Consider the following 12,511-nt stretch of genomic DNA (forward strand, 5'->3'; position numbering starts at 1 on the left):
TGGTAACGTAGCTCGTGACAGCTCATCGGCTGCCCGGTTGTGCAGACCAGGAATTTGGATGGCATGAAGTGACCTCAGATGCTTCTGACTCCAGAGGAGGAAGTGGCAGGCAAGTTGCGACGCGAGCATAGACCACTTTGTCGGTTGCTGTACGCTACGGTCACAGTGTTTTCAGTGCATAATAGTACATCCTTGCCCCATAAGGCCCTTTGAGACGGATCAAGGCAAGGCGCACTGCCAGCAACTCTGGGCAACTGATGGGCCATGTTCTCAACTGTGTCGCCCGCTGTGTGTGACCACCGTCCCTCAGAGCATGGTTTTGAGCTCTTTTAGAACTTCCGGATCATGTCCACCCTCGTGCAGGTCTCTCAGTGCTTTACCCTGAAGAACCTGCAGTAATACCGTAGCCTGTCAGGCGGAGGCAGCTTCTAGACAGGCCGCATAAGCATCGCTGGCCAGATGAGTACCTACAGACCTGGGAGAGAAGGCACAGTTCACCATTCAGGCATTGCCACAGTCCCAAAGGACAGCAGCACTGCCGAATCTTCCTCTCAAGAAATCTACGGCTTACTCTCCGATGCACTGAACAACATCTGGTCGTTGTGTGGACCACCAAAGGATACTGCTGGTTCACTCCTTGTAGAGAGCCCAGCACATTCCATTGGCAGCTGGTTGTAGAGTACAACAGGAGTGATGGTCCCCGAGGGTTCGTTCACTGGAGGGTTTGCCATCACTGTTACCTTCAGACTGCTCATGCTACTCCCTGACGTGCCCCCTGCCTGACTGCCACCATGACAAGAACTAGATCAAGACAGAGGCAATGGAGCTCTGCCCCTTTGAGGAAAAAGAGCTTGGCCCACAACTCAGAGATGATCACCTTCCTGCAATGAGAACATGACTAATCCACAAATGCCTCCTCAGCATGCTAAATGCCCAGGCACGTGAGACAGTGATTGTGACCATCACCCAGTGCCAGGTATCGACCACATCCAGAAATACACATAGGGGAGATGGCCGTCTGCAACACAAGCACGAGGTAGTGTAGCCTGATGTGTGCAACCCACTCGACATGGGAAACCAACACTGCTGAAGGACCATACTGCCAACACAAAGAGCTCTCAAAGAGCGCGCTGAGCTCATTCAGTCTTCTTCTCTCATTAGAGTAATCAGGAGCAGAACAATGTGATCACTTGGCTCCGAAGCAAAAAGCTGAATATGCACTGCACCTGCTGCCTATTTATACTCACACCATGATCAGCGGCAGCTGGATGCAATAATCACATGCCAATGTGAATTGGGTTGTTTTGTTTACACTCAAAGTGAAGTGGGCTCTCTAAACGAAATCCCAATTCGTCAGTCATCTGACGTGACGTTGAGAGTGACACGACTGAAAGGAAACTTCTGTGTAAAACATACATAAAACTTGCATGTAAAGAAATGGATTTAAAAATGTAATTTGAAAATTGTCCATGCTTCTAGTGTGGGTGTTTTTCCATACATTTCTCAACTGGCCAAGTAACATTTAACCACATGCAAATACAGTAAATGTCCTAGATGTCACAGGCATTTGCTGTCTTTTATCTGTGTTTCCTACAGGCTTTCTATTTTTTCTATTATTGCAAATGAGTCTGGTACACCAAACGGCTAGTACAACAACCACTCTGACAACTGAGGCAGTATCATCTACAGTGTCAGAAACTGAAAGCCAGAGTTCAACCATTCAATCTACAAATGCAGTAAGTGTGCTGTCCTCCACTTCTTCTGACCAAACATTATATACGGCCACAACAGGCACTTCCATGACAGAAGCTTCGTCCACAACGGCTAGTACACCAACCACTCTGACAACAGATGCAAAATCATCTGCAATGTCAGAAACTGAAAGCCAGAGTTCAACCATTCAATCTACAAATGCAGTAAGTGTGCTGTCCTCCACTTCTTCTGACCAAACATTATATACGGCCACATCAGGCACTTCCATGACAGAAGCTTCATCCACAACGGCTAGTACACCAACCACTCTGACAACAGATGCAAAATCATCTGCAATGTCAGAAACTGAAAGCCAGAGTTCAACCATTCAATCTACAAATCCTATAAGTGTGCCGTCCTCCACTTCTTCTGACCAAACGTCATCTACGGCTACATCAGACACTTCCATGACAGAAGCTTCAGCCGTTACCATACAGAGCACTACTTCTAACGGTGCTACTGTTGCCTCAACAGGCATTACTAGTATGGACACAGGTATTCTTTCTTATATACTTTATACAATAGAATAACAATAATACAATAAAACTATATATACTACTAAACTATATAACAATAGAACAGTATGTATATATGTATATGATTATATAATACTATAAATATTTATATGAAGACACAACATATGTGAATATGTATAAAATCTGTGCCAGATTTAGCCAGGGTGGCTTAAACGTTTAGCACTAAAATCCCTATAAATGTTATTTTCATTTGACCATCATTTTGTCTTTTTTAAATTATTATTATTATTGTCCTTCATTTTTTTCAGTTTCAGAAAATACATCTTTATCAGAAAATTACACTGCGGTAAGTGCTGGACACATACACTAAAAACTTGGTGTAGGAGTTACTTAAATTTAACAATTAGTTGCAAAGAAATAGACTTACAATAATCTTGTAATGAGATTAATGAGTGCAATATTTGTGTAATAATTCTTGAATTGCAACTGCTTTTTTCCCCCTAAAGCTATCCTGTCCAGCATTTGATTGCACAACAGATTGTTACTTCCAGTTCATGAATACAACGGCGAAGCCTTGCCAATCCAGTGAATATTTCTGTAAGGTCAGTCAGCCATGCTGCAGTTTCAGATGGAAAACTCCACTGGAAAGTTATCCATGCAAATCATGCACTAATGCGGGCTTGATTTAAAGAGTTACTTCTTGCTCTGTTGTGCTTCAGATAACGCAACAGGACACAGGTTACTCTGTCAGATGCAGTGCTTCATGTGGAATATCCTGCGGGAATGGGACTATCAGTAATTGCTCTGTGAACTGTTGCAACTCAACCAACTGCCTAAACAACACTCTGCTTGCCATATCCGATTCACTCAGTACGACTGGTAACCTCAAACTCTTTCTCTAATTACCTCTAACATAAGTGAATGGTAACTTTAAAACACTGACTGTTTTATTACTGCTGTTTTGTCATTAGTAGCTACAACAAAATCCACTACTACAACCACGACAATCAAGGCCACAGTTACAACCACCCAAGCAAATAATGTAAGAACACACACAGCGATTTGTCACTGTAGGGCACAAATGAACATTTTGTGCCACCTTCTAAATTTTCTTTGTTTTTCTTATTCCCAAAAGGGCAAGAAGTGCAATACTTTCAACTGTAATGGGGTGGCGTGTTACAAAACCAATAATGTCAGCAGTAATGTCATGCTGTGTCCAGTTGGCCAGGACTACTGCTTGGTAAAGTAAAAAAAAAAATATATATATATATATATATATATATATATATATATATATATATATATATATATATATATATATATATATATATATATATGTAAAATGTCTGTGTCAAGTACATTTCTACTGGTCCAATTGAAAACCACGGTTTCCAGTTTATATCTGTTTTTCTCAGTTGTATTAAAGAAAAAAGAACTAAAATAATAAAAAAAAAAATTGTATAAGTAGTATTATCACTTTAATGTTGATTTGGCAAACAAATTCTGGCTTTCTTTACTGAATGCAGAAATGATTGTAGGTTGTAATCATTTTTCTTGTTTTGTTTTTTCTCCGTGTTACCTTGTTAGTAATAAGCTCTTGGTTCTCCCATCAAGCCTTTTCCCAAAGTCGTTATCCCTCAAACACATAATTGTACTGTATACCCCACAATAATCACTACAACATGAATCAGAATCAGAATTCTTATTAAAACAGTGGTAATAATAATTAGGAGCTCGATAATATTGCCACCATATTCTGCAATGTTTTTGTCTGATGAATGTCACTTGGTCTCACACATATACACTGAAGAAAAAAAAAATAGTGTAGAAATAATTTAAGCAAATTTCCATTGCAAATTGAATGATATTTGGTTTAATACTGATCTCATGCTATACTGCACCATTTTATACGTGAATGTTACATGAAAGCAACTCATTGTTTCATTTCCTAGCTACAAAAGACAACATCTGGCAGTGCAGAGAGCTGGCTGGCGGGTTGCAGTGTAGATTGCAGAAAGATGACAGTTTGTCCAAGCACAACTACTTGTCATTTGGAGTGCTGCAATGCCACCACCACCACCTCATGCCTCAAACTGTCAGGTGACGTGAACATGCCCAGCTCCGCCACCAGGGGTCCACACTGTCCCACACTGCTCATGGCCTCTTTGCTGCTCTTCTGGATAGTCAAAGTCTTTACTTGAGTGTAACAAAGTCACATTTAATACGTTATCCAAAGAAGCGCCTTTTTCTGTTAGGAGAGTGTATGTTTGTTTTAAAGCTGATTGTACTTCTTTTTCTTTCACTTTTATATTATTTGTGAAGTGTGCAAATGAAGGTGTGTGTGTCTGTCTGTAAGGACAGTGTGAGAAGCAGAATATGTATGTGTGTGTAGATGCCAAATAAGCTTTAACATGGGCATCCGTAGAGACTTATGTAATGTGGAAACATGACTGTTGTTGGATTCTTTATTTCACAGAGATAGACAGAAATGATCCACCAAGAAATATATTAACACTATAGAGATAAATATGAAGTTAGCTTCCTCTCAAGAGTTATAATTAATTCTTGCTCTTTTTGACATTAATGTACACTTTAAGATGTACACTTTTTCTTACACTGTAAGAAAACAAATCCATAGAAAATGGATGATGTCTTGGCAGAAAATTACCAGTATCATTTCCGTTATGGACATTTCCTTCAACCCTAAAACATAATGCACAATTAAAAAAAAAAACACTGGGAAAAAATCTATACATATTAACATGGCACATTGGGCTGTATTTTAATGGACTTTTCTTACAGTGTATATATATATGAATTTTGATTACAGTCAATCATAGTTATCTGAGGCTTCTTTTTTTTTCTTCTTTTTTTTTTTTTTACTCATTATTGTTTAGTGTCCATTGTACACAGTTTTTTGTTTGTCTGTAAAAGCAAATCTCTATTCTAATTCCTCAAAATACTCCAACGAATATTATCATAATGCTCAGATAATCCATTTTCTGATACCAATTATATGATATTTCACCCTGTGTCCATGCAAAAATAAAAGTTATGTACAAACCAGTTAATGCCAAACAAATAAAGTATGCACTCTATGCATCTAAATGGAAATTAGACAATTTAAAATATTTATAATTTATTTATAATATTGGACATACGAAAGCCTGTGGGTAAAACCCATACTCATAAAGCTTTATTTTTACAGAGAAATATGTTTATTAAAATTCAAGTGTACAGATCTAAGAGTATAAGCTACGCTAATTTTGAAATTAGAATTTTTGAATTCACAAATTCTGAAGGGGTAACACTACTGATAATCTAATAAAAGTTATGATCAGGATTTTGGTTGATAAGGGTTGCATTGATGCTTATTGCTCTGTACTACTCTAATCTGACAGCAATGAAACACTATATATAAATATATATATATATATATATATATGATAACCAGCTTCACTGTAACACAAGAAATATATTTTAACAATTGCTCTTGAAAATTAATAAATAATTGTTTTGTCTTCTCAGCACCCAGTCTATTTTCTTGTTTTGACATTCTTCTAAAAATGTATTACATTTCTTGAACTTCTGTATTAGATCAACCTGGTTAAGCAGTCTGTATTAAAGGGATAGTTCAACTCAAAATTACTCCATGATTTGCTCACTCTCACCCATCCTCATTCTGAAGAGTTAAGTGAATTCAGACATGGTGTTTATAAGTCGCTAACACTCCGCTGATTCCATCAATGAAAAGTTCCAAACTTCCACTGGCATTAAAATCAACACAAAAACTGTGTGGTTGGCGCTTCATGGAATGGGTTTCAATGGACAAGAAGCTGCATTCAAGACTCAAATCACCAAGCATTGGCTGGAGTATTGTAAAGCATGCCACCACTGGACTCTGGAGCAGTGGAAACTTCTTAATTCTCCAGCATACCAGAACTGTTTGGCGAAGGCCCTTTTCTATTCTATCTTGTACCCAGTGCGCAAAGCAAGGTCCATAAATACATGATTGGATGAGTTTGGTGTGGAAGATCTTGACTGGCCCACACAGAGCCCTGACATCAACCCTATTAAACACCTTTGAGATGAACTTGTACAGAGATAAATAGCAAGGCCTTCTCGTCCAACATCAGTGCCTGACCTCAAATGCTCTACTTGATGAATAGGCAAAAGTTCCTATAGAAACATTTCAAAATGGAAAGTGTTGCTACAAAGGGGGATCAACTCCATTAATGTCTATGAATTTAAATGCAATGTCGTTAAAGTACAAATTGTCAGGTGTCTTAATCAGTTGTGGATTTAGGTATGGGCAACATGGTCAACCACCCAGGGTGGCATCTAGAGTGAATGCACAAGAGAAATAAATGGAATACGCGATCCAGTTTTCACCGTTCATTTGCATCACACGCCAATATCATATACCTGTGTGGGTCAGTTAAACTGGTCAGGACTCGGAGTGTGCACCCGAAGAAGTAATCTTTCACTCAGACGGACGCCATGATTTGCCAAGTAAAACATATTCCTGGATCAACATTATTGTCCAAAAATATAGACTTAACTCAAACCCTACCCCTAAACCTAACCCTATCCATATTTTATTCTTAAAATCAGTGTGAAATGATAGCAGAAATAGATAGATATAAAATAGATATTTCCTGAAAAGTTATCCCTCTATTCTGATTGGTTGATTTGAATGTTGTCCCAGGATCAACAAGGATGTGGATCCAGGAACATGTACTTGGTGAAATCACGCTCACCCACTCAGACACAGGTGGAGGGTGAACCAACTCCAGAAGCCTAATGTTTAGACTAATAACTACACAGATCACAAACCGGGCTTTTTAGGCGAGTACCAGATGTGATAAAATATTTTTAATACTATTGAATTTGTATGTAACCTGATCACAATTTAAAGGTGCTGTAGGGAACTTTTGTAAAAAAAATATTTTTTACATATTTATTAAACCTGTCATTATGTCCTGACAGTAGAATATGAAACAGATAATCTGTGAAAAAATCAAGCTCCTCTGGCTCCTCCCAGTGTCCTATTGCCATTTGCAGAAAGTCATGCGCTCCCGGTAAGAAATAACCAATCAGAGCTGCGGTCCGTAACTTTGTTTGTGTTCAAAATGTAGAAAAGTTTATATAATAAGCAAGTACAGCATGAATCCATTTTCCAAACCGTGTTTTTGGCTTGTCCTGAATCACTAGGGTGCACCTATAATAAGTGTTTATATTCGGACTATTTTAGATTGCTTCGGGGGTACCGCGGCGGAGTAACCCAGTACCTTTGTGATTCTTCATAGACATAAACAGAGAGAAGTAGTTCCAGCTACGATGTTCTTCTGCAAGACGCAAGCAGTTCTGTTTATTAACCGCTAGAGCGTCAAAAGTTCCCTACCGCAGCTTTAATTAAACATTGTAAGTTATGCATTCATTTCCACTTTTATTCACACAGCAAATAAATTACATAGAGAAAGTGAACATTTTCTTTATCAAAGAACATTGAATCATTGACATTATTCATTGAAGCTGTATACATTTTTAAATGAATCTCTTACTTACAATATACATATATCTGCATTTCGTTGTTTATGATGAGAAAATATGCGAGAGTGCTAATTACAAAATTCAGTCTGCAAGCATGAGCATAAGGCAAAACTCCTTGCCAGGAGCAGATGGGACTTGATGATGGACTTGACCAGTGTTCGAGCTGCCTAAGCATCAAGCATTTTAGGGAATCTAACATCTAAGCCTGATTTTGCATGATTTCCAGATGATACTGACACTTCTCATTGGCAGCCACAGACTCATTGCTCCCGAAAGAAGAATCTGTTTTAGATAAGGAACCGGGAATGATTGACAGTGATAATGCAGATGATGAGAGTGAAGGATCGCTACTGGGTAGCATAAATTGGTGGTTGCTTTTTTAAAAGGTCTTAACAGGTTAAATTTTCCCTGTAGAGTCATGATTCCACAGTGGGATTTTAATATTGTTTGTGTAAATATTTGCGTATATCCATTTGAACTACTGCCATTAACAGAGATTGAATGGCTTTCTTTGAAAACTAATTTTTTTGATGGCCATTTCTTTTGCAAAATGCGTCATGAATTAAATGTGCTCTCTTTGGCCCCGCAATGTTTATTGTGTGCTTCCGAAGATTCCAAAGTGATGTTGTGGCCAAATACAGATTTTTTACCCAATATATTGTCCAGTAACTATTGTTAACACATTAAGTGATATTGACAGCATTTCACTCTGTAGACCCCCAGATGCATCAAGAGGTTTGTCATGAGAGATCCCTGCAGCCAAGGAAATTGAAAAAAATGTATGTATCTGAGACAGGAATTTATGACATGTAAGGAGGCATTATAGACAGACACGTCATTAAGGTCAGGAGGTGACAACTTTTATATTAGTGTAATGATAAAAACTTCCTAATCATCTGGAAGAAGGAGGCGGGAACCGGCGCACAATCAAAATGAAACTTTAATATTCAAAATAAACACAAAACAGCGCACCAGCCCCTCACGGACGACTGGTGCGCATAAATAAAAAGCAAAACATAAAATAATGGCCCAGGCCTGTTCCTCTCTCGTCCTTCATGGTCTTCGCTCCAGTTTTATATCCTTCCATCTCCTACGTGGGACTCGAGACCGGTGGTGGGGCACGGGTGCAGCTCATCTCCAATCACTACACCTGGCCTCCTTCCTCGTTCCCACGTCTCTCGGCCCCGCCCCACTCGTCACATACTCGAAGGCTGGGGGGTACCCTCGAGACTGTGCTCTACTCCCCCCCCTCCCTCCGGGGGGGACCGCTCACGGGGACCTACGGGAACCTGGGGGTAGGACAGATGAGGCGAGAGAAAAGGAGATGGAAGGAGGAGCGACAGGGACGAGAGAGGGGAGAGAGGAAAAAAAAAAATCAAGTTCCCAGACGCACTGCTGCTCGGTCCTCCACCAGCTGGGTGATCTCCGCGGTGCCTGGCAGTGGCACTGGACGGCCCTTGGCGGACGGCACGACACTCCTCCGCCGCCCAGTGGACGGCGACTGCTCCTCCGGTTTTGGGCAGCCAGCAGGAGTCCCCCGTTCCCTGCTCCTCCCCATTCAGGCGGACGGCAGCAGGCTCCGGCTCTCTGGCGAACGGCGCCGACTCCTCCGCTCCCTCCCTGGCAACTCGCTCCAGCCCACCGCCTCTAGCGTCCATGGCGGCACACTCCTCGCCTGCTCGATGACACCGCGGATTCACCACAGTGGCGAGGGATCTTCAACAGCGCGTCCCTCCTTCTCCCGGGTTTCGGCACCACTGTAATGATAAAAACTTCCCAATCATCCGGAAGAAGGAGGCTGGAACCGGCGCACAATCAAAATGAAACTTTAATATTCAAAATAAACACAAAACAGTGCACCAGCCCCTCACGGACGACTGGTGTGCATAAATAAAAAGCAAAACATAAAAAAATGGCCCAGGCCTGGTCCTCTCTCGTCCTTCACGGTCGTCGCTCCAGTTTTATATCCTTCCGTCTCCTACGTGGGACTTGAGACCGGTGGTGGGGCGCAGGTGCAGCTCATCTCCAATCACTACACCTGGCCTCCCTACTCGTTCCCACGTCTCTCGGCCCCGCCCCACTCGTCACAATTAGGTTCTCGACAAGGAGGAGGACAGAAAGATATTCCACTCAGTTATGCCCTCTGGCAGTCTTCTGCTATTCCTAGAACCTCGGTTGCATACATAACTGACACTATCTGTTACGTAAAATATATGCGGATGCAAGTGCAAGTAAATGATCTCTTTATTGAGAAAACAACCAAAAAAAGGTCCAACACGTTGGACAAGTTCTGCATTCCCAGAAGATCCTACCTGTCGATTGTAAACATCGATAAGAGAGTGATCCAGAACGTGCCTAGCAGGTACCCAACTTCTCTCCTAACCTTAACCTTCCTAGTCCACCAAGTACTGGAATCCACGTCCCCTCCATCTCGAGTCCAGAATACGGTTCACCGAATATGTAGGTTCCCCATCTACGAGTCGCAACAGTGGGGGAACCGGGGCCGGTGGATTAATGTGTGAATGAAACACGGCTTTGAACTTTGATACATGGAAGCCGGGGTGTATTCTCCTGTGCGCCGGAGGAAGTTTGAGTCAGACTGCTACCGGACTAATGATCTTGGTGACAGGAAACGGACAATAAATTTGGGAGCTACCTTGTTAGATACGGAGTGGAATGTTCTTGGTAGAAAGCCACACTTTTTGACTCATAACGTATACAGGAGGCTTCGACCGGTGGAGATCGGTCTTAGCCTTAGTGCGTGGCCCCAACTGAAGAAGAGTCTCACGGGCTCTACTCCAAGTGTGATGGCACCTCTGGACGAAGGTGTGAGCGGAGGGGACTGTGACTTCGAATTCCAGACTTGGAAATATAGGTAGCTGGTAACCTAAACTACATTCAAATGGCGAGAGGCCCGTGGATGACACTGGGAATGAGGTATGAGAGTACTCAACCGTAGAGAGTTGCTGACTCCAGGAGGAAGGATTGAACACTCTCTCCAAATCTTGGTTGGCTCTCTCCGTTCCAGAATCATTGCTTGACCAAAATATGGTACGATTAACTCCTGGATGAAACGCAACATTGGAACAATGCCCTCACTGAATAACGTCAGACCGTAACCCCTCCAGAACAAATAATCGATTCAGTGGGCAACCAGGCATAACCCATTCTAGGGCCGTTCTGACATTCGATTCGACCTCCCATGTCAGAGTGTAGACCACTAATGTCTCGGATAAAATACACTCTGGAGTAGACGGGCATTCGTAAGGATAAAAAATATGTGACAAAGAATCGGGTTTGACATTCTTGGAACCCGGGCGGTTCGAGAGAGAAAAATCTAACCATCCCAAAAAAAAAGTGCCCACCGAGCCTGCCTGGAGTTCTCTTAGAGACTTCTTACCTGAAGTCTCTTAGCCGACCTGATATATACCAGGTTCTTATGATCAGTCCTTGTATCCTAGAAAAGAAACAAACATTTTTTTTTTTTTTTGAAGCACTCGTCTGACATGCTGAACGTGTCTCTGGCGAGAAGATGAAAAAATAAATATGTCATCCAGGTAGACATACATGAATTGATCTACCATGAGTCATTCATGAGTGCCTGGAGTAAAAAGATCTCTTTGTTGAGAAAACAACCAAAAGGTCCAACACGTTGCAGCCAGCAGGAGAGTGGTGATGCAGGGACTTCGATGGGCAATCCAGGACAGATGAGTGATGACAGAGTGAAGAATTTCCCGGAGTGATGTGTGATGAATCAGGAGTAAAATCCACAATGAGACTGAAACAGGTACAGCATGACACGATGAACTCAATACAGCAGAAGGTACACACAAGGAGAACAGGAACATGAAACAACACGGGGAAACTCCAACAGTGATCTGACAAACATGAGATGAAAGACAGGGCATTAAATAGGCTGCGAAGATGACATGCAGCTGCCACTGATCACTGATGATCAGCGATAACGCCCACATAAAACAATCAGCGTAACAAGACACACACACAGACCAGAAGACCAGAATGAGACAGCGTATCACCAACCGTGACACTATCATGCTAAAATAGGCTAATGTATCGTTTATGTTATGCTATGCTGTTGCTCATAAGGCAACAACAAATTTTTTTCTGTTCAATTAGCTTAAATAACCCCACACTAAAATGTGATTTTGTATAATGTTTTTTTTATATACAAAAAATAAAACAAATATGTTATCATCACTCACTTTATGTATTTTATTTTCTTCTTTGTCAGACGTTGGACCCTAATGGATATAAATTTTAACCTAAAATCTTGATGTTAAAAAGTGTAATATTATTTTGAATTTTTATTATTTTCAATTTATGAATTTTGTTTAGGGGTAGAACCAAAAGCTACAAGCTAGAAAGAACCACCACTGCTCTTAATACTCATATCCCACAATGCAGTGCTCGGCTTTCCAATTCCAGTGGATTTACATCTTTTTTTTAGTTCACTAATTTTAGTAATGATGTTGCTTTTGTCATTTGTATTAGTTTAAGGTTTAATTTAACTTAAAACTTTAGGTTAAGGTTTATCACCAAATAATTATATTTAATTACAGTTTTATTTTAATGGGTAAAAACTTTATATTTAAGTTATGATAACAAATTAAATATCACTTAATAATAACAACACTATGAAGCACTCAGAAATTGTGCAATAGTTTTCCATACCACACACAGCCCATGCAGAATGTAGTATGAATGTAGTG

At 40.8% G+C, this 12,511-nt stretch overlaps 1 protein-coding gene across 1 annotated transcript; it reads left to right on the plus strand.

Moving 5' to 3' along the window:
• Positions 1 to 1,629: 1,629 nt before the first annotated feature.
• LOC128030876 (uncharacterized) lies at positions 1,630 to 4,998 on the plus strand. The gene is made up of 7 exons (XM_052618949.1): positions 1,630 to 2,247; positions 2,537 to 2,574; positions 2,735 to 2,830; positions 2,948 to 3,107; positions 3,200 to 3,270; positions 3,364 to 3,468; positions 4,181 to 4,998. Exons 1-7 carry the CDS (start codon positions 1,800 to 1,802, stop codon positions 4,427 to 4,429), a joined length of 1,167 nt encoding a protein of 388 aa, XP_052474909.1. The 5' UTR covers positions 1,630 to 1,799; the 3' UTR covers positions 4,430 to 4,998.
• The last annotated feature ends 7,513 nt before the right edge of the window (positions 4,999 to 12,511 follow it).

The sequence above is a fragment of the Carassius gibelio genome, chromosome A16, assembly GCF_023724105.1.
Source record: "Carassius gibelio isolate Cgi1373 ecotype wild population from Czech Republic chromosome A16, carGib1.2-hapl.c, whole genome shotgun sequence".
In the NCBI taxonomy this organism is placed as follows: Eukaryota; Metazoa; Chordata; class Actinopteri; order Cypriniformes; family Cyprinidae; genus Carassius; species Carassius gibelio.